At 45.6% G+C, this 20,719-nt stretch overlaps 2 protein-coding genes across 6 annotated transcripts in view; one reads left to right on the forward strand and one right to left on the reverse strand.

The window, feature by feature from the left end:
* Nucleotides 1–6,636, reverse strand: part of LOC110389691 (unconventional myosin-IXb-like) — a 26,573-nt gene extending 19,937 nt beyond the window's left edge. Inside the window, exons 1-5 of the mRNA XM_021380537.1 lie at nt 6,223–6,636; nt 6,050–6,115; nt 5,813–5,943; nt 1,288–1,390; nt 84–186 (exon numbers count right to left, since the gene is read on the reverse strand). Of these exons, the coding sequence (XP_021236212.1) occupies nt 84–186; nt 1,288–1,390; nt 5,813–5,943; nt 6,050–6,115; nt 6,223–6,636 (817 nt within the window). The remainder of the gene's footprint in view (nt 1–83; nt 187–1,287; nt 1,391–5,812; nt 5,944–6,049; nt 6,116–6,222) is intronic.
* On the forward strand, nt 6,060–20,711 carry ARHGEF39 (Rho guanine nucleotide exchange factor 39). Of its 5 annotated transcripts, none has more exons than XM_021380960.1 (11): nt 6,426–6,474; nt 7,546–7,745; nt 9,561–9,828; nt 10,371–10,465; nt 10,874–10,994; nt 12,476–12,594; nt 14,104–14,174; nt 14,786–14,914; nt 17,586–17,815; nt 18,648–18,736; nt 18,924–20,711. In XM_021380960.1, the coding sequence occupies exons 3-11, from the start codon at nt 9,682–9,684 to the stop codon at nt 18,937–18,939; spliced, it is 1,017 nt and encodes a 338-aa protein (XP_021236635.1). In that variant the 5' UTR covers nt 6,426–6,474; nt 7,546–7,745; nt 9,561–9,681; the 3' UTR covers nt 18,940–20,711. The 5 variants fall into 5 exon arrangements, 4 of the variants coding, with proteins under 4 accessions (XP_021236638.1, XP_021236636.1, XP_021236635.1 ...); XM_021380959.1 differs by lacking the exon at nt 7,546–7,745 and adding an exon at nt 6,949–7,058 and having other exon boundaries at nt 6,472–6,563; XM_021380963.1 differs by lacking the exons at nt 6,426–6,474; nt 7,546–7,745 and adding an exon at nt 6,060–6,138.

Here is a 20,719-nt window from a genome sequence, read left to right on the forward strand (position 1 = left end):
CCCACAGAGAATCAAGTATCAAAATTTTATCCTCCTTAATTTCTGACTACTTAGTCCACCTCCTCAAGTGCCCTTGACTTTACCTGTACTATTCTGGAAACGCAGCTGTATGTATTTTCCAAAGCGGCTACTGTTGTCATTCATCAAAGTCTGGGCATTGCCAAAAGCTTCAAGTAGTGGATTTACCTACAAGAAGTATATAGATAGAAAATGCAGTCTTCAAATTAAGCGATCCAATCCAACTTGTTTGGAAAAGGTTAGCTTTAGCATTTGCTGTTCAACATTCTGATGGAATAAGAACCACTCCACAGTCACTCAAGAACATCTATTTTATCATATTCTGGAAAAAAAAAAAAACTGCAAGAGGCAAATATGACAAAGACTAAGCAGCATGAAATTACTGAAAATAAGCACAATCAATGATTGACCATCAACTCATTCATTAAAAGATAATGTTGGTAAAACAGACTTCCCCGGTAATCTGGTACGGTACCACTAGATCATCTGACTGCTAACCAATGACAACAAGCAAGTAAATGTGATGCTCACTAAATGTAAGCACAAGAAATTACCTAATGGCATCTGTAGACAGCATAAGGATCAGAACAGTGAATTATGAAGAAACTAGAAGAACAATCAGGCTGGTTTGGGTTTGATTCCACCACAGACGTCTGAAATAGACTTTAAAGTGGAGCAGTCCAAGCATTCCACTTAATCTATCAATTGGAAGGTCAGGATATGATTTGCTCAAAACAAAACTCCCTCAGGAGCAAGTCAAGTGGAAATACTTAAGACCAAAGAGCCACGTTTCAGAATCAGCTAGCAAAAGTTATGAAAATAGTAGAGATGAAGTCAGCCAGTCAGCATGCATGTGCCTGACAGTAAGTAAAACTAGCCAATGAAAGGTTACTGAAGGCCATGTAGATTATCCATCCCTGTCTTTCATTAAATCAAGTTTTATTTTTCTAATAAAAATATTGTTCCATCTCAAGCAGGAAATGATTCAGAAAAAAAGCCCCTACTCTCTCGTTACAGACATCATGCTAAACGATCACAATAGTTCTGTTCCTTTTGGGAACCAAACCACCACATTCCCAGCAAACCTACCAACCCTTCTAACTTGTGGTCAGCTATTTCATCATCCGTCCCACTATTTTCCTAAAATGTGTCTTAATGTTTTGCTCCTCTGCTCAGTGGTGGTGATTCATCAGGAGGCTCTCTGAGCTTAATGCTAGCTGCCTCACAGCAGTGCTACTTCTGCACCTACAAGATCCCACCAGCACCTACCTGAAGGATCTGCTGCTCCAGCTGTGAGTTGCCTTTGCATAGGTTCATTATGTGCTGCAACAGTAGCTTCGTACTCTCTGTTTTCCCTGCACCGCTCTCTCCACTGCAAAGAAGAAGTGAGGAATTTCCATCTGCCATAAAGTAGAATTGCTCTGACCCTCATGTCTTAGTGTCCTATTGCTTGAGAGCGCACTCCAACAGTTCCACACCTTTTTCAGCTTTACACAGTGGTACAAGTACTGATCCCCACCCAGACGAATTTTTCCCCATCCACCAGGACGTCCAGACATACTCCACGCTGTCATGACTGGATGGGGTGCACAGGAGAGTCCCTTTGATCTGCTTCTTAAGAAAATCACGCTTAACTTCTGGAGAACAATCTCATTCAAAAGTGTTCTGATTCAACAACTACCTCATCTATGCTGGGGTCAACAGATTCTTGCTCCTACAGACATTTGCCCCATCTCACATCCACAAGTGAGCACTGATCTTGTGATACTGCTGCAGTCTCAAATCTCGGGCTCTTCACGCATTCACATGCTTTAGCTGGTTGATAATGCTGGCACACAGCTGCAGAGCTGCCGTCACACCTATGGCAGCAATGCTGCACGTCATTTTGGCATCACATTGACTCAGCACTCCACCTCCAAGTCAAACAAGTAGCACTCAGAAAGCACAGCTTCCCGAACTATGGGAAGGGGAATGCCCAGTCAATGAGGCAGCGTGTCCTTGACCAACAGCATCACACTGGCACACAACTTCAGCATCTGCATAGTAAAACAAAAATGCAGGAAATGCTGCAGGAACATATGAGGGCAGGTCTCTGTTTACACATCTGACCTTTGAGCATCAGGTGTGGCTTTGCCGCTTCACAGCTCCCAGTAACTCCACGCTTGCACCTGTCACAGGCTGCTGAATACCTCAAGCTCTGAGACAAATATCTGATCCCAAGCATGTATCAAGCCATCATCACCTGAATACGGGCAACCAAAACAAGACCGTATGCTATCCGGTGTCCCTGCCACATGGATGATTTTTTAGTTTTCACAGAATGGTTTGGGCTGGAAGGGACTTTTCAGGTCATCTAGTTCCAGCCCCCTGCTATAGGCAGGGACACCTCCCACTAGACCAGGTTGCTGAAAGCCCCATCCAGCCTGGCCTGGAACGCCTCTTGGGGGGGGAGACATCCACAACCTCTGGACAACTTGTTTCAGTGTCTCACCATCCTCACAGTAAAGAATTTCTTCCTAATATCTAGTCCAAATCTACCCTCTTTCAGTTTAAAGCCATTTTCCCTTGTCCTGTTGCTACATGCCCTTCTAAAACATCCCTCCCCAGCTTTCCTGTAGGCCCCTTGAGGTACTGGAAGGCCACTACAAGGTCTCCCCTTCTCTTCTCCAGGCTAAAGTGCCCCAGTTCTCTCAGCCTGTCCCATAGTGGAGTTGCTCCAGCCCTCTGATCATCTTTGTGGCCCTCCTCTGGACCCACTCCAATAGCTCCCTGTCCTTCTTGTATTGGGGGCCCCAGAACTGGACGCAGTACTCTACTGACTTCCTTCCTCCACAGAAGCACTGTCAATCAGCACTCCCCCATTTCAAGCTCACCCTTGCATCCTTAAACAAGAGCAACAGCTCTGCCAAGTCCTGCAAGTGCGCTCTCCAGCTGCGGGTGTGTAACTGCCCCAGGCTGTGAAGAAAAGCAAAGCCATCTCCAGGAGCCCCACGTGCTGTTCCACAGCATACTGAGGCTGTGATTAACACCAGCCGATGTGAGCCAGTGGAATTTGCAGCACAAGAAAACTCGATTGCAATGAGCTTCTGTTACCTGGGGGCAGCTGCTGTGTTCAGCATCAGTTGTAACCTCTGAAATAAGTCACTCAGACCTCCCAGAATAAGTTGGAGTGACCAAAGAGAGAACAGAAAGGGCAGGAAGGCAATGTGTGTGTCATGGAGAAAAGTACACAGGTTTGTGCCTTGCTAGAAGCGGGCATCTGTAATGTGGAAGCAGTCCGAGCACAAGGGACAGTAGAACATAGTGCATCGCCACGCTGCTCTGATAAACTGTGGTGTAACAGGAGTGACATCCACCTCCCCACCCCAAGCTTTGCTCAAACCAGGTAATCTTGCAATTGAGTATTTTACCACTTGCAGATAGTAAAGCCATGAACTTCCTGTTACAACAACACACTTAACAGGATTGCAAGGTGCATGGCAGTAGCTCGAGCTGTCATCTCCGAGACCACAAACCGCTTTCAGAAAATAACAAGACCACTGCCTTACTGGGAAACACCCACAGGTCTCTCATTTTGTCTCCCATCGTCTTAGACAAATTCTGTGACTTTTCTCAATTCCTATGAACTCTACCAGCAGCACCTTTTCCACCTGCAGACATAGCCACTGCATCTTTCTGCTGTGTAAGAGCACTTTGTGCAAATAGCAGGCGGTGTTGGCTTGCAGGCTGTTGAAATATGCAGGGCTGGGACCCGAGGTCTGTTCCCAGTCCCCACCACAACACCCAGTAATGATTCAGTAAGTCACTTCCATACCATGCAGCAAAAAATGATCAGAAGGCTCATAAAAAGGAAATTAAATTAAGCAGCTGGCAATTAACATTTCAATTCAAAAGACATTTAAAACCTCTACAATCACTAGAAGAGAAAGTTATCTGGTGCCTGAAGGCTTTTCCTGCTAGTTGATGCTGTCTGAGGCTTTCTATGCTAGCTGATACTAACTGCTGCCCTGCAGAAGAAAAACAATAACAACATCATGGAGGGAAACGCTCATTATATTGGGACAGAAGAACTCGTTTTTCTCCTAGTCCATAGAACTTCTCACAACAATACAGAATCACAGAATTGTTTGAGGGGAAAGGATCCTTAAAGGTCACCTGGCTCCACTCCCCTTTGGTGAACAGGGACACCCACAGCTCCATCAGGTGCTCAGAGCCCCTCCACCCTGACCTTGGGTGTCTCCAGGCATGGGGCATCCACCACCTCTCTGGGCAATCTGTGCCAGTGCCTCACCATCCATATCATAAAAAACTTCTTCCCTATATCAAATCTAGATCTCCCATCTTTTGGGTTGAAGCCACTTCCCCTCATCCCATCACAACAGACCCTGCTGAAGAGCCTGTCCCCTTCTTTCTTACAGCCCCTTTAGATACAGACAGTCCGCTCTCAGGTCTCCCGCAGCCTTCTCTTCTCCAGGCTGCACAGCCCCAGCTCTCAGCCTGTCCTCGTAGGGAGCTGTTCCACCCCTCGGATCATTTTGGTGGCCCTCCTCTGGACGCACTCCAACAGGCCCACGTCTCTCCTGTGCCGAGCACTCCACCTCTGGATGCAGTGCTCCAGGTGAGGTCTCACAGCGCAGAGCAGAGGGGCAGGATCCCCTCCCTGGCCCCGCTGGCCACACTGCTTTGGATGCAGCCCAGGATCCTGTTTGATTTTATGATTTTCCCTCACCAGATTCCCTTACAGCAAAGAAGCTTCTTCTCTTCCCCTTGCTCTTTGGTTACTTAGAGGAATGACAGAATCATAGAATGGTTTAGGTTGGAAGTGAACTTAAAGATCATGCAGTTCCATTCCCCTGCCGTGGGCTGGTTGCCTCCCACCAGCTCAGGCTGCCTGGGGCCCCATCCAACCCGGCCTTGAGCAGCTCCAGGGATGGGGCATCCACAAAAACAGGTCCACTCCACCTCTCCTATGAAGTCAGGTTAAGGGAGCTGGGCTTATTCAGTCTGGAGAAGAGAAGGCTCTAAGGAGATCTCATTGCAGCCTTCCAGTATTTAAAGGGATGTTATAAACAGGAGAGAAATCGGCTTTTTACATGGGTAGATAGTGAGAGGACATAGGGAAATGGTTTTAAACTAAAGGAAGGGAGATTCAGATTACACGTCAGGGGGAAGTTTTTCAGTGAGATGGCGGTGAGGCAGTGGCACTGCTGCCCAGATAGCTGCGGGTGCCCCATCCCTGGAGGTGCTCAAGGCTGGGCTGGATGGGGCCCTGGGCAGCCTGGTCTAGTGCTTGATTTAATGGATGACAGCCCTGCCAGTGGCAGGGGGTGGAACTTGATAATATCTGAGGTCCCTTCCAACCCAATGATAGTGATAATGATTATGATAGTATGATTTATAAGATTCAATACACAAATTACAGTGGAAGTTATTTTGCCAAAGAAAAGCAACCTATGGCTTTGTGCAGAGCTGGTAAACCTTTCCAGCACTACAACCCAACAGAAGCAACCCCTTTAGACTCCACACGGTTGCACTACCAGCAAAGGCTGGCAAGCAGCTGCACGAATCCCAGCTTCTTTCACAACACCTCTTTCTTTGCCATGTGTCTGCCTGGAAAGCAGCGAGAGATGCGCAGCCAGCGAAGCTGGGTTTGGACCTGCCAGAAGCTTGGATATGTGAAGGTCTGAAGGGGAGAACGCCATGCGAGCCCGCCGGCGGCTCCCCAGCCTTCTGACGCTCCACTCGAGGTCCCAGCGGGCTCCGTCGTGCCCTCGAGGCCGTGCCCAATCCTCACCTGATGACGATGCACTGGTTGTGGGGCCGGGCGCCGCGGCGGCCCAGCATGGCTTGGTAGGCACGGTCGGCCACGGCGAAGATGTGCGGAGGCAGCGTGCCCTTCTCATGGCACCGGTACTGCTCGGAGACCTGAAGGGTGAGACCGGCCCTTGAGGACGGGCTCCGGGACACGGCACCGGCACCCGCTGCTTCTTGGGCACGCGATGGGGCTGGGCTGCCCGAGCGCGGCACTCACCTCTCTCCCGTAGAGCGGCAGCGGCTGGAAGGGGTTCACGGCGATGAGGATGTCCCCCACGTCGGTCTGGAGGCGGAGAGGGGAGCGCGGTGAGGGGAGAGCCGGGAGCGGAGCGCGGTGAGGGGAGCGCCGGGAGGGGAGCGCCGGGAGGGGAGTCCCGCGCCCGTACTCACGTAGACCTGCTGCCGCAGGAAGCGGTCCCGCAGCGCGCCCAGCAGCGCCGCCTCGTCCAGCTCCGCCAGCACCGCCAGATCCCCCGCCGCCCCGGCTCCGCGCTGCTCCCCCGGCAGCCCCATGCCGCTCGCTCCCTGCCCGGCCCGGCCCGGCCCGCAACCCGCCCCGCCTCGCCGCAGCCCCGCCCCGGGACCGCCCGTCGGGGCGGAGCTCGGTTTGAACGCGGAGCGGCGGCCGCGGGGCCGGGGCAGGTAACGGGCGGTGGTGCCGCCGGAGGAGGGGAGCGCCGAGGGCCCTGCGCTGCGATCGGGGCCGCCGTGCGGTTGCGCTGCGCTGTGCGGTGCGGTGCTGCCCACCCCACCCTGCCCTGCCCGGCTGAGGGTCGCGCGTGGCCGCCCTGGGAGCGCCAACATGGCGCCAGGACAGCCCGGGGGCTCGGGGCAGCAGCTCGGCTGGGCCACGGTGCAGGGCGGCGGGCAGAAGGAAGGAGATGATAAGGGGAACCCGTGCGGGCACTCTAGGGCCTCCTCAGGAGGGAGGGAGGTGGCCAGGGCTCCCACAGGAATATCTGTGATGGGCGCTGACCTGCTGGGTGTGTGGAGATGGGTTCAGGTGCTGGCACTGCTGCCCAGAGAGCTGTGGTGCCCCATCCAAGGCCGGGATGGACGGGGCCCTGGCCAGCCTGAGACGGTGGAGGGCAACCGTGTGGTCCTGGGACTTGATAGGCACGCAGGGAGAGACAATACAGATAAGGAGCAGCGCTGAAGGGAGTCTGGAGGAGCCTGACAAGGAGCAGCATGCACAGTGCGTGTGCACACCATCATCTGCTTGCTGTGTAAGGAGCCCATATCAAGCAGTCTTGTGAGCTGCATGGGGTGTGTGCCCTCTGTTCTGCAGTGTGCTCCAACTCGTTGGCCTCACAATTAGTCCTAATTGCAGGTTGGTCTTCTAGGACTCCCCAGACTCTTTCAAAAGTTTTAAAAAAAAACACAAAGAAAACCCTGCAGGGTTCATAGAATCACAGAACTGTTTGAGTTGGAGGACACCCTTAAAGGTCACCTGGTCCCACTCCCCTTTGGTGAACAGGGACACCCACAGCTCCATCAGGTGCTCAGAGCCCCTCCACCCTGACCTTGGGTGTCTCCAGGCATGGGGCATCCACCACCTCTCTGGGCAACCTGTGCCAGTGCCTCACCGTCCATATCGTAAGAAACTTCTTCCCTATATCAAATCTAAATCTCCCCTCTTTTGGGTTGAAGCCACTTCCCCTCATCCCATCACAACAGACCCTGCTGAAGAGCCTGTCCCCTTCTTTCTTACAGCCCCTTTAGACACAAACAGGCCACTCACAGGTCTCCTGCAGCCTTCTCTTCTCCAGGCTGCACAGCCCCAGCTCTCAGCCTGTCCTCGTAGGGAGCTGTTCCACCCCTCGGATCATTTTGGTGGCCCTCCTCTGGACGCGCTCCAACAGGCCCACGTCTCTCCTGTGCCGAGCACTCCACCTCTGGACGCAGTGCTCCAGGTGAGGTCTCACAGCGCAGAGCAGAGGGGCAGGATCCCCTCCCTGGCCCTGCTGGCCGTGCCGCTTTGGATGCAGCCCAGGATCCGGCTGGCTGGCTGGGCTGCGAGGGCACACTGCTGGCTCATGCCCAGCTGACATCCACCAGTTCCACCAGTACCCCCAGGTCCTTTCTGGCAGGGCTGTGTTCTATCCCTACATCCCCCAGCTCATACTAGCAGTGGGGGTTGCCATGACCCAGGTTTCTATCTGGTGAGGATGTGACAGTAAGGAAACAGTGCATGTGGAGTGCAAGCTCTTGGAAGTGCTACCCTTCTGGGAAGCAGTGTGCAAGGACTGTGGCTCTTGGACCTGACCCGTTAGGCTGTTAAGACTTCAGAGGAATACCAAGAGTAGCAAGGGAAAATAACAAAGAGTTTGGTTTTTTTGGGAGGATGTTAGAACTAGTAAATTTAGAAGCATCACTGGGAAGATTAGCAGAGCATCTTGAAATTGTTAATTATACAAACACTGTTCAATAGTTTCTATACTGACTCTGAGAAGGAAGAAGCAAGCTGGTGTGCTTTTGTGTTTTTCAGTCTGCTCAGAGGTTCCAGATAACTCACTGTGTACAAACTTGAAATAGATTTCAGTAGATTTAAATTGAGAGATGGTATAACCTGGTGGTCATGTTTTCTCTTTTTTTGTTTTGTTTTAAACAAATCGTGCCGCGTGCCCTGGGTATATGAATAATAACTGCCCTCTGAATGATAGCATGTCAGCATGTAATTTGTGAGTCTTTCACCACCGTGTGCTGATGCTAAACCAGTGGTTAGCATTTCTGTAGAGCAACCTTGCCAGCTCCCAGCCACGTCTTGTCATGAGAAACACTTGACCTTAGCTAGGCTTGTGGCTGTTTCGTGAATAAATGTGAGAAAAAAACCTGAAGAAACTCCTGGTACTGTGAAATAATGCACATGACCCTCAGCTATATGGACTTCTGCAAGCACAAAGGAGGCTGTACTCTTTTTGTGCAATTTTTGCTTTACTGATTCAAATATCTGGAAGACTGTACTTGACAAATTCCCTTCTCTGAAACAACATAAATTTACGTGCTCGTATAGCTTGACTGCAAGCCAGAACTTTTGTGGGGGTAGCTCAAGACAGAGCGGTGAGCTTACCCTGAAACCACAGACTTTATATCATGGCAAGTATGCAACAAGCTGCTCTTTTCATCAAAAGAAAGCCAGATGTAATGAGTGCTGTGCTAGCGCGTGCTTCTGTCTCTGGGACATGGTGGTAAGAGTGCTTTTTTGTGTAACAAAACCATGATGCCCTTGAAGAGCAGCAGCAAAGCCTGTTAATAAGCACATAGGATGATTCATGATGGCTGCTCAGGCTCTCACCTCTGAAACAACAAACTACTGCTAGAAAATAAGAATGCAAAACACTCACTTCTACGAGGTCCTCCGTGGGAAAAAAACAGTCTCTTTCCCCACCCATCAACTCAAATCTTAAGGGCTGTTTTCTACTTCTGTCCGTTAAGCCTCTTCAACCTGCCAATGTCTGTGACTTTAGCGAGAATTTTGCATGAAGGATGGCCTAAGGCACAGGAAGCAGCAGCGTATGGGCTCGGAAAGCAGGAGGGATTGTGTGCTTGAGTTTTGCTTATGGATGCATCGTAATGTACTACTTCTCTTGCTTTCACAGTCTGGTCTTACTGTCACATTTCCTCTGGTTGGTGCAAGGCTCCTGTCCCTACAAATAAGAATGCAGAAGGAAACTGAGGAAGCTGTTATTGACTTTATTTACTGTTAACTGACTTCCTGTCTTCCACAGAAACCATAGAATTTGTACCTCAGAAGCCAACCCTTCGGCCCACGTTGTGCGTTCGTTGTGCGCACATCTCTCCTGGCTCTCAGTAGTGGTTACCTTTCTGTTTATCAGCCCTGAGGCTGCCATGAGCTGCTCACCCCTTCCACTGATGGCTGGAGCAAACACAGTGGAAGAGCAGAGGGCTCGCTGGGAGAGAAAGCGCAGCCGCACAGCCAAGGAGCTGCTGGAAACGGAGCACAGATACCTTGAGCAGCTGGATTTGGTGGTAACGGTGTGTGTTTGGCCCTTCTGATACATGGCTGCATGCGTATTTCTGGTGTCATGAGGAATGGTCACAGAACATGACTTCGATGCATCTATACAACATGTGACAAGTCACAGCTCTCCATGTTGCTGAGCTTGAAAGCTACCTTTTCTCTGTCTTTTACCTCCTGTTACACATTTGATTGCTTGGGGTTTTGGCCCTTTGGCTTTGGTCCGTATCCAGCTGTAAGTTTTGATTGTATGGGGGACTTGGCTTGAGATGCTTGCAACATACAAAACATAGGGGCATAAAGGAGACAAGATAGATTAAGAAGGAGGTGGTTAAAAACAGATGCATCTCGGAATACTGAAATAGACTCAGTCATACGTTTACAGCTATGGTCAAAGTTACCAAAAATACTTATGTATGATGATAGATATTTTAGATAGGTGCTCATGGTACCTGCTATCCTTTTGAGCTTGAGTGTGCAGGCTGCAACTTCTTGCCTTCACTCTGTGCTAAGAATGATCTTCGAATTACTGGTGGTTTCTAACTCTCTTTCCTTTCAGTTCTTTGTGACAATCTTAAAGGCCAAAGGGACACTGAAACCTGCTGTAATGGAAACCGTATTTGGACCCCTGGAATCCATATATTCTGCCAGCCAGTAAGTGAACAAAATTTAACGGGAGAAAGCTGCTTTACTGTGAGGGACGGAGCACTGGAACAGGCTGTTCAAAGAGGTTGTGGAGTCTCCTTCTCTGGACATACTCAAGACCCACCTGGATGCTTTCCTGTGCAATGTATTCTAGGGATTCTGCTTTAGCCTTTCATTCTATGATTCTATGATTGTTTTCTGGATAGTGGCTTAAACCCAGTAAGTCTACTCTATAGTGTTTTTAAGGGTTGTTTTCTGCAGCTTGTACTATGACCACAAAGCGTATATTCTGGATAGAAACTGAATGTGAGATGGAGGCTGACAAATGAAAGTAAGCATAGGAGAGAAACAGAAGGGGCTGGGGAAATGGTATCAGTAAGGTACCCTTGCCTAATTATCTTCCCTCCTTGTGCTCAGAGTTCTGTCGCTACACCTGGAGAGAGGGAATTTAGGACTAGGACTGGAGAATTTCTGTCAGAAATTGGAGCTTTATGGTCACTATGCTGAGAATTTTGAACAGGCAAATAAAACCTTGATGGTATGTATCTCCTTTACTCTTCCTGTTATCTTTTCCCTCTCCTCCATTCTTTGAAGCATTCTTTTGCTTTTACTTCTGATTCTCGAGTGGTAGGTTTTCTTCTTTTTTCTGGGCAGAGTGGTGAAAACTGTTCTCTTTATTTAGAACGTCAGTTTTTTAAATTGTGTTTCAGGTGTTTGCGTGCCTGTGTGTATGCACATACTGAGTAGATCTTTCTCTAGCCGAGCTGTGTTTTCACTTCCACTCCTTGGCTTGCAAGCTGGGAGAGTTTTTAGTCTGAACACTAGGGGACAGTGGTCTTTTTCCAGAGAATTATCGGATCTCTTGATCTTTTCCACTACCATTAAGTGTATCCTGGCAGTGGGATTTCCTTTTCCCTCCCCATTCTTTTTCTACAGAAAATTTTATTCTTCCTACTTACCTTTCCACATATAGCCTGTCTTCCAAGATATCTCAGAAGGATGTATTTTTATTTCAAAGTCCTGACAGCTGTATCTGGAATTTAAAGCACCTGACTTCCAGATCTTGTCAATGTTTATTGCTGGCTGCAGAATATACTAGGATTTCTGTTCTTTTCTGCTTGCTGACATATATTCATACTTTTGATTTTGGATAGTTGCCTTGAGGTGATAGGAACGTGGGGCTGCATTGCTTCGTCTTGAAATGAATGGCAAAAAGCCACAGGTGGTGGTACCAACTCGTGGTTTAACCTGGCAGCAGCTCAGCACCATGCTGTCCTTTGCTCACTCTTCCCCTCTTAGTGGGGTGGGGGAGAGAATCAGGAAAGAAACAAACACGAAGTACTTGTAGTTTTTATCTCAACCCATGAGTTCTTGTAATGATTACATATATATGTTTATATGTGTGCTTATATATATATGTATGTATATATATATATATATATATACACATACACAAAACAAGGGATGCGCAAGGCAATTGCTCACCACCAGCACCCAGCCTGCATCCAACACCCTTCAGTTTTATAGTTTTTTCACGTGATGCCTTATGGTATGGAATATTCCTATGGCCGCTTAGGTCAGCTGTTCTGGTTCTGTCCCCTCCCAGCTCCCTCCTCAGCCCCTTTGCTGGCAGGACTGTACAAGAAGTTGAAACATCCTTAGCTCTGTGCAGCACTGCTCAGCAACAACTGAAACATCAGTGTGTTATCAACGCTGTTTTTCTCCCAAAGCCAAAACATAGCATCATACCAGGTGCTGTAAAGAAAAGGTTAATTCTGTCTCAGTTGGAACCAGGACACTAGCTTATTACTGCTGTGCATGTATGAAGAGGGGATATAATTTAAACTACTCGCTGGGAAATGGTGGTCAGAAGAAAGGAAATGGCTTGTCCATGGTGACAAAATAAGCTGCTGATGCTTGCATTTAGTACTGAAGTTCTGTTTTTTAAGCGCTTGTGCAAACTAGCGTGCATATTTCTTTTGTAATCTCAAAACAATATACCTTCTCTGCTACACACAGGAACAATTGAGGAAAAATAAATCATTCCGACGTTTTAAGAAGCTCCAAGAAACTCGACCTCAGTTTAAAGGGAGGAAACTAGAGGATTTGCTTCCTTTGCCTCTGCAGAGGTTGCACCAGTAAGTAAGCAGTTCTGAGTTCTCAAGGTGTTAGTATGAGAAAGCAAAAACATGCATATAGTGTCTTGCTAACCATAATACTATGTGTCTCCATATTGGAGCATATACACTGCAGTGGAATGGTCCTCAAGATGTACTTGTAAAGCAGAATCAGTGTATCTGGGTGATGACTGATGCAGAGAGATTGCTATGTTTAGCCCTGGCTCCTAAGCCCTTTATTTAGCTCTCAGGCAGAGATGGAGTCATCTCAGTAGTGGCTGAAGTTAGGCCCTCAACACAAGCAAGCTGTCAGAAGCACTGCAGAAGTGCTGCTCCCAGCTAGAGATTGTTATGCGCTGCTTTTGTGCAGGTTGCTGATCTGGAGCATGACTCCCTTCTTGTAAATGGTCGCTCTTGGAGAGAGATGAGATAAAGTCAGGGAGCTTTTCTCCTCAGTCTGGTTATCAGGACCATATGCTTTTCTCATATTTGGTGACTGCCACAGTTGTCTGAGACCAGACAGATCCCACCTGGATTGCTGCCCTCTCCTTCGGGCATCCTTTGAAGAGGCAGGCTGACTGTATGAGGGGAATGCTGCCTGTGCTCAGTGGCTGCTCGTTTTGGAGAAGGGTATGTGGGTAATACAGAGCCTAGGTAGGGCTCTGGGAACCCAGTTGCAGCTGCTGTAGGACAAGTAGCTGCTCTTTAGCCATAGTCTTATCCATATTACAGTACATTTAAGAGATTAGAGCCTTGTTTCTTTGAAAATAAAGGGTTGAGTGTACTACAGTATTTCAGGTAGCATTATACATTTTTCATCAACTTGGTAAATATAAGTGTTCTTTATTACTGTAATTCTTTGGGTTGTTCCTTTGAATTTGTAAGACAACAGTATATTTATTGGAAAAATTATGCCTTTTTAACAGGTCTAACTTTTTCATTAATCAGCTCTTTCATATTCACATTTCAGTTACATATACTGCAGGTCAGATGACTTCTACCATTTAATGAATCTGTTCAATATAGTATTTATTCTGTCATTTCAAACTGAAAATGGTTTGATTTTATTGGGAGAAAGTAGTTGCAGAGATCTGATTCTTTCTAGTTAAGACTGGACAGGAATACTTTTATTTTCTTGTGTAGGCAGGGAACATATGGCACAAATGCTTCCATTCAGACATAAAAAAGAAACAAAAAAAAACAGTTGTTCAAAGGGAAGTGTCCCTTATTGAAGGCATTTTTATGAACCTTGAAGTCGTCTCAGTGTCTTATGAAATAGTCTGTGAAGTTGTTCTTAGCAGCTCCCCAGGAAATCCCAAAGGCTTGCAAATGTATAAAAAATGTAGGGTGATATAATTGATAAATCTGAAAATAAAATGAACGTGAACAATGAAATGTGACCCAAAGCTGCATGGTTAGATTTAGAGGTGTGTACTCTGTGTGCTGATGGCGTACTGTTCATCTTTCTGATGATAAAGGAGACGTTTCTGTTCCTGGTATTGTGCAATGAAATTTCTCCTTCTATCTTAGGTACAAGCATTTCCTCAGAGACCTGCTGGAGAACACCAACCCAGGCAGTGCTGAATACCAGAAACTTGCAAGTATGATGATAGCATCTGTAAACACTGGTGCTTTGAATTCCGCAATAAATACTAGCATTTTTATCAATGTTAGCTTCCTTGCTAACATTTTGATTTTAGTTATTTGTCTGTTTCCACAAGAAGAAAAATCTTCATCTGTCTGGGTTTCCAGTACACTAATATTTTATATCACCATCTTGATCAAAAGATATTTTTGAGAAAGAATAGGGAATTGCAATGTAAAGTGACCTACTGAGAAACTAGTGTAGGGGTTTAGATTGGAAAAACGTCAGCTCTGCTGGTCACATACCTCAGTTTTCTAGGTTAATTCATGTCACATCTTCCTGAAGCCAGCATCATCTATAGTTGGGGCATTTGTTTCTTGTTTTTGCTTCCAAATCCATTTGCCTAATATTTCACTGGCAAATAAATATTTTCCAGAATCGCAAAAATGTTGTTTGGAAGGAGTCTTCTGAAGGCTTCTGTTGTAATCTCTTTCTGAAATTAAGAAATAAATTTGTTACTGATACTTGGTTTAAAAATTTGCTTCCTAATTTCACCTTATATTTTCACAGCAAGGTAGTATACATACTCATTTGTGATAACCTGAAAATATGTTGCTGTGATTTCAGAGACTATGAAATCTGTTTCTGAGGTATCTCGATGGGTTCAGGACATTGTTCGTAAGAGAGAGAACTCACTGCAGCTACACAGGGTTCAGAAACTCCTCAAAGGACAGAAGACCCAGGTGTTGACTCCAGGTAGGTCTTATAGACGGCTCTGTTTTCCTTCTGCCAAGCTGAGATAACTGGAGGTAGGCTTGCCTTCATCTCTGACCCTACTTGTGTCAGTCAGACTTCCCCTTCTGACCTGAATTTTATAGGTAGTGAAAGAATGTAATTAGTAAGTAATTTAGGCACCTTTTTAATTTTTAAGTAAAGAAAAGCAGCATCTTAAGTGTCTGACATTCAGAAACTTAGTTCACAGGAATCCAAGGAGGTCTGGAATATAAGTCCTGGGTGAGAATGAGAAAAAGAAACTGAATAATTTTGGAGGAAAATTTCATAGACTTCTGCTTACACCTTATACATGAAAAGAAGCATATTTTACCTGCAGGGTTGAATTCTATCAGAAATCAGAGTATTTGTATCGATAGCTGGGAGTTATAAAATCACAGTCACTGGCATGTAAGATCATCTAGTTGGATAACAAGATTTTTTTAGGATCTGTTGTTTGACTCAATGCTCTCCATGCTCAGAACATGCTCCAAGGTACATATGGAACATTGTGAGAAGTATGTCCACTCTGGACAAATATCATTTGGCCACCTGGGGCTTCATCCATGCCTGCACACCCTCACCAAGCCTTGCTGTTGCAGAGGTCATCTAGAAACATTACAACAGTTGCAAAGTTAAAGACATTGCACATAAAGGTCTCTAAGTTGCACCCCCACGTATCTGTGATTGTATTTTTTTTCTTTGTACGTAAGGATTATGGGGTGAAAGTATAGAAAAAATAAGTTACTTATCACAAGTTATCATTCTCCAATATGCACAGTCAATATGCAGATCAATTTACAGTTCTCTTTCCAATGCTACTTACCATCCTTTTGGTGACGCCAGCTGAAAGGGAGCTAACACAGGTGTGCTCTACTGATACTAAGCATGAGCATAGGTGGAGGTGTCTGGATACTTTAGGACAGTGCATGCGAAAAAAGGCAAAAAAAAAGCTATCTCAAGTAACAGAGTTAATAAGATAACTGAGTGGGAGGCAAAAAAAAAAAAAAAAAAAAGAAAGCAAAGCAAACTAGTGTAACTAGACCAGAGTTGGCTATCATTTGAAAGCCCAAGGCCCAATTTTTATTTTATTTTGTTTTTTCTCCTTATATTTTGAGAGCTGTATTAGGACAAGTGATGAGGGTCTACAGACCACTTTCCGTTATCACAGACAGAGAATTTTGATTATAAGGTTTTCCATTAGCTGGAGTAAAATAGGTTTTATTAGATGTGATGAACAATAAAGTCAGCGGCTGGCGAGTATTACTAGTTTTTTGCAAGCTCAACAACACTGTTTGTCCAGCCACAGGCTAGCTTTTGCAGATTTTTAAGGACTGCATCCTACTAGTAGAGAGAAAGAGGTCAGAAAATGGTCTCTGACAATACTAATATTGCTCACAGTGCAAAGAGACCCTGCTTTTCTTGCTGCCTTTTGTATGTAGGGCAAACACCATCTCAGCTTGAGCTGCCTCCTTGACATAAACACTGTTCTTGTCATCCTTAGCTTCCCCAGGGATGTTTCCCTAGACTTCTTTCACAAGAATTTTCACATGCCCCCAGGGAGTACTGCAAATGGATCCCTATTCATTCCAGCACAGTCCAGCTCAGTCTGTAGGCTATTGAGCCTGATCACAGCATAGCATGAGGGAAATGATGCCCAGCCCCACACTGACACCTTCCTTCCATTTGTTTTTTAAACTTCAACTGATCCCTGCACCTCACCATTCTGTTCTTCAGGTTCTTGTTCTGGTAAGACACATAGTTTCTGTAGACGAAGTGAAGCAGCAGTTCACTTGTCTCTGTATTTTATAAGTGTAGTATACTAAGACACATGATCCATACTTAAAATAGTGCTGTTCTCTAAAAAAAAACACAAACACACCCAGAAGCTATGGCACAAAAATCAGTGGCTGAAATTCTCTGGCAACTGTTTCCCAGACCTAGACAGATGGTGATATCATACTAAGGCTTTGGATTTTTATAAATAATCTTACTGGCAGGTGTCTTCACTAAGAGTTAATGGCTATCATCTACAATAATGCTGGTCAGAGGCATAGCTTTAATTATTCCATTTAGTGTATGTGCTTTTTAAAAATTATTGCCTACATGTAGGCTTTTCAATTATCTTTTTTCCTGCTGATTCTCTACCTTTTAATTTATTGCTGTTCATTTTGGGGGTAGAGTACACTGGACCCTATTCCGTAGTCTAATCAAGTTGCCTATTGAAGCCTTCTTTTTAGTATGTTATTTTTGTCTCCCCTTGCTGTCTTTTGTTACAGCAGTAACCTCCATTCTGTAATTCGTTTACTAGTAGAGGTTTGTATAGTTAGGTGACCTATGAAATATTTTTTATTAGCACACACAAGCAGAAAAAACTGGGGAAATATAATAAATGTTCAAAGTTTAGACTAACTTCTGTTTTGCTTTTAATGACAATTGAGTAACCCAGTTTAAGGCAACTCATGGTATCTGAAGGTTTATGTTAATTAAAAGGCATGTGTGGGTGTTGACACACTCGTGCCATCTAGTGGCTGGGAATGATACAGAGCCTGGTAATTTACGAGGGTAGCTCACGGTATTCTTTTTTTGCAACAAGAAATCCTTTTTTGTGCCAGTGATCATCTGACAACTGCCTTTATTTTTCTTGAATGCGCAGGGCGCTGGTATATCCGGGAAGGCTGGCTTTTGGTTGTGCCTTCAAAGGGCGAAGAGCTGAAGCGTAGGATGTTCTTCCTTTTTTCTGATATCTTGATTTCAACAAAGCCCTGCCACCCACTGCATCTGCTCAACTCCAGTAAATTTGCCTGCACAGCTGTCTACCCTCTTCACCAGTGTGTAGTGGATAAAGTGTTTGGCCACACTCAGAGCGAGGGAGGGCTCCTCAGTGTAAGTCTTCCTGCTTCTGCCTGGCAGAAGTATCAGCGGGTCAGATTGCAATGCAAGTCTCTAACTGTCTCAGCAGCAGCGTGACTGAGGTGGTAAGTGGTGACAATGGCAAATGCAAAGAACTAGTCTGAGTTAGGGCAGCTCTTCTCTTTTGGGGTGATGCAGGCTGTCTTTTTCCCTTCAGCGTGGGCCCTGCTTAGCACTGGAATACAGGCTGCTGCTTCTTCCGCATAGGTCAGGTGAGGAGAGTCTGATCACACTCTGACTTCAACTGAGCACATGCTTGTGCGGTAGCCCCACAGTCTCATGACAAGCAATATGCAGCATTACAGTGACTGTGGCATTAGTTCAGAGGGAACCCTGCAAAACAGAGAATGCAGAAATAGGATGGTACTATCACAGTGAGTATTGCTTGTGCCTACAACTCTTTGAGGACTGCAGGGGCTCTGACTGGCAGTAATGCCTTAGGTGAGGGTTTTAAATTCAGGTTTTCCTAGGCTGCAGCACCTAGGAGGCTTTGTTGACTCAGTCCTTGAATGTAAGTTATAAAAATGAATTCTTTGTTATACTATGTGTTTGCTGTTGGTGGTAGTGGAAGGACCCCTAGAGGCAGCTTGAAATAACAGAGAAAACTGAAAGAACAGTATGTACAGAGTGGCATTGCTGACTTCCAAACACTGTTAAATCAAAGCAAGCTGATGTCTGTAGCTAGAAGTCTGGCACTTGCTGTGTACTGTCCAGCCTGTGTACCAATGCAAAACGTTTCTAACTATCTGGGAAAAAATGGCAGAAATCAGTGTGCAGGGCTGAGTCTCTTCTGTTTGTCTTCCAGCTTTCCTTCCCACACAAGACGCTGTTGTTGATGTCCACTGACCAGCAAGATATTAATGACTGGTATCAGAGTCTCACAGCTGCAGTCAGGTAGGCCTTTATCTTCCAGAGGGAAGGGGACAGAAGAATTATACAGACAGTCATATGGACATGTATATTTGAATTTTTATATGGATGTAAGACTGATAGAGATAACCTGACTAACAGCCAGGATGCAAGAGAGTAAAAAGAACAGACTTAAATTAACAGTGAACTTTCCCTTCATTTTCCTCTACAGGCAGCTGAAAGCCTGACCCATCTGAGTACAAGACAACCTAGCAGGATGACTGCCCCTCTTGCTGGAAGCCAACATAATTCTGGGAAATGTTCAAGGACGTACAGTAGGAGAGTTGCGTTTAGAGGAATTACACACTGAGCTTGTGAGATTATGACTCCTTTGTCAGCTCTCTTAAACACTCATGGCAAAAAATGGGTATGCACTCTCAATTTGCATATTAAGAATCTGTATCAAGACTTTCCCCCAACTTTTCTTAGAAGCTTCTAGCTTTCCTACCTTTTCAGATCATTTAATGTAAGGACCACTAGAAGAAACCTTCACTTGCCTGCCCTCATTAAATGTTTTTTTTTATCCAATTGTATTTCTAAATCACCATTGGTACATTTCTGTGTCTACCTTCTCTTACTTCTGGCTTATAAATTCTTTGAATAAAACGGATGTTTTGGCTACTAGTAACATAGACATAACACACTATTTTCAGCTAGTGCCAAAGGGCCACAGTCTTCTTCCCCTAACATACTTAATCATTCATTCCCTTCAGTTTTTTACCAAAATGTTTTGAATAGTTTGCCCCTCCTCTAAGTGATAAGTGGGCAGATAAGGGAAAACAGTTCAGTGGTTAAAATCCTACCTCTCATCAAATACCACACAAAAAATTAATCTGCTGAACTAAGATGACCTGTTGGGCGACAGGATCACGCTTGTCAAACATGGTTCACATTTCTCATCTGAATCCTAAGAAATGATACAGTTGAAACAACACTATCCTTTGCCCTCAGAGTGTGCAGTAGCCTTATCACATTGAAACTGCAGTGAAAAACCTGGGCAGCACTTCTGCTCCTGAAGCAGAGTGGGAATCTGCAGAGGGATAGAGTCATCATTCTGTGGCATTAGATTGCAGGTGTTGTGCTACAGTTCAGTTTGCTGGGACAAAAGACCAATTTAAGGATGTAATAGGCTATTATTCTTGAATTAACGCCTCAACGCGAACTTTTAATATGTGGAAGCTATGCAGCAACAGCAGTTGGCTCATTTCTTCTGTTAAGGAGAAAATACCTGAAGATGACATTAGGTCATCAGTGCAAAGCATGCAGTTTTTTATTTCCAATGACCTTAAAACTGCATACCCTGCAGGCGATGACCTAACGTCATCTTCAAACAGACTGAGGTCTCTGTAACATTCACTTTTCCTTTCCTTAACCAGTATCTCATACTTCTAAAATTTCTCACTGGATTTCATTAAAGCAGGTCTGTGGGAGAGTTCTTAAGAAAGGACGACTGAATTTTAAGCTCTTTCTTGTGACTGGATCTTGTCTTCCATACAGCTAACACTTCACCACTTAAGATTACTCGGTTGTCTTAGCTTGTAGACCCTGAAAGGGAGAAAGGAACACAGTGTGTCTATTTTTTTTTGCCCAGCTCAGAAGCTACAGCTAGGGCTGTACAAATCAAGGGCAAAGCTAGCAGTTCAAGTCTCATATATCCAAGTTGTTTCATTATTTCCTGTAAAAGTTCTGCCACTATCCTTTTTTGCTCTAAGAGCACAATAAAGAGGTTTCTTCCAACCTTTCGCCTGAGGCTGTCTACCAAGTTCAGTAGTGACAACTCAGTCCTGCCCACGTTGCCTCCTAGTAATACAGTTCACTATAGTACTGCTGCTTTTATGAATTTCAGTGCTACTGTCCTTGTTTGCAGTCAGCACTGCTGGAACAGTGAAGCTAACTTGATTCTTCTCTGAATTTCCAGCCCTGAAATTCTGCACAGTGGCTTCCAAAGAATATGAAGTTACGTGGAGA

This window comes from Numida meleagris, chromosome Z (assembly GCF_002078875.1).
Source record: "Numida meleagris isolate 19003 breed g44 Domestic line chromosome Z, NumMel1.0, whole genome shotgun sequence".
NCBI classification, from domain to species: Eukaryota; Metazoa; Chordata; class Aves; order Galliformes; family Numididae; genus Numida; species Numida meleagris.

Coding starts and splice junctions, on each gene's coding strand:
- ARHGEF39 (XM_021380959.1), top strand. CDS start 7,021: ATGCACAGTGCGTGTGCACACCATCATCTGCTTGCTGT. Junction 7,059..9,560: donor CACCATCATCTGCTTGCTGT/GTAAGGAGCCCA, acceptor TGTCTTCCACAG/AAACCATAGAATTTGTACCT. Junction 14,175..14,785: donor TGAATACCAGAAACTTGCAA/GTATGATGATAG, acceptor CTGTGATTTCAG/AGACTATGAAATCTGTTTCT.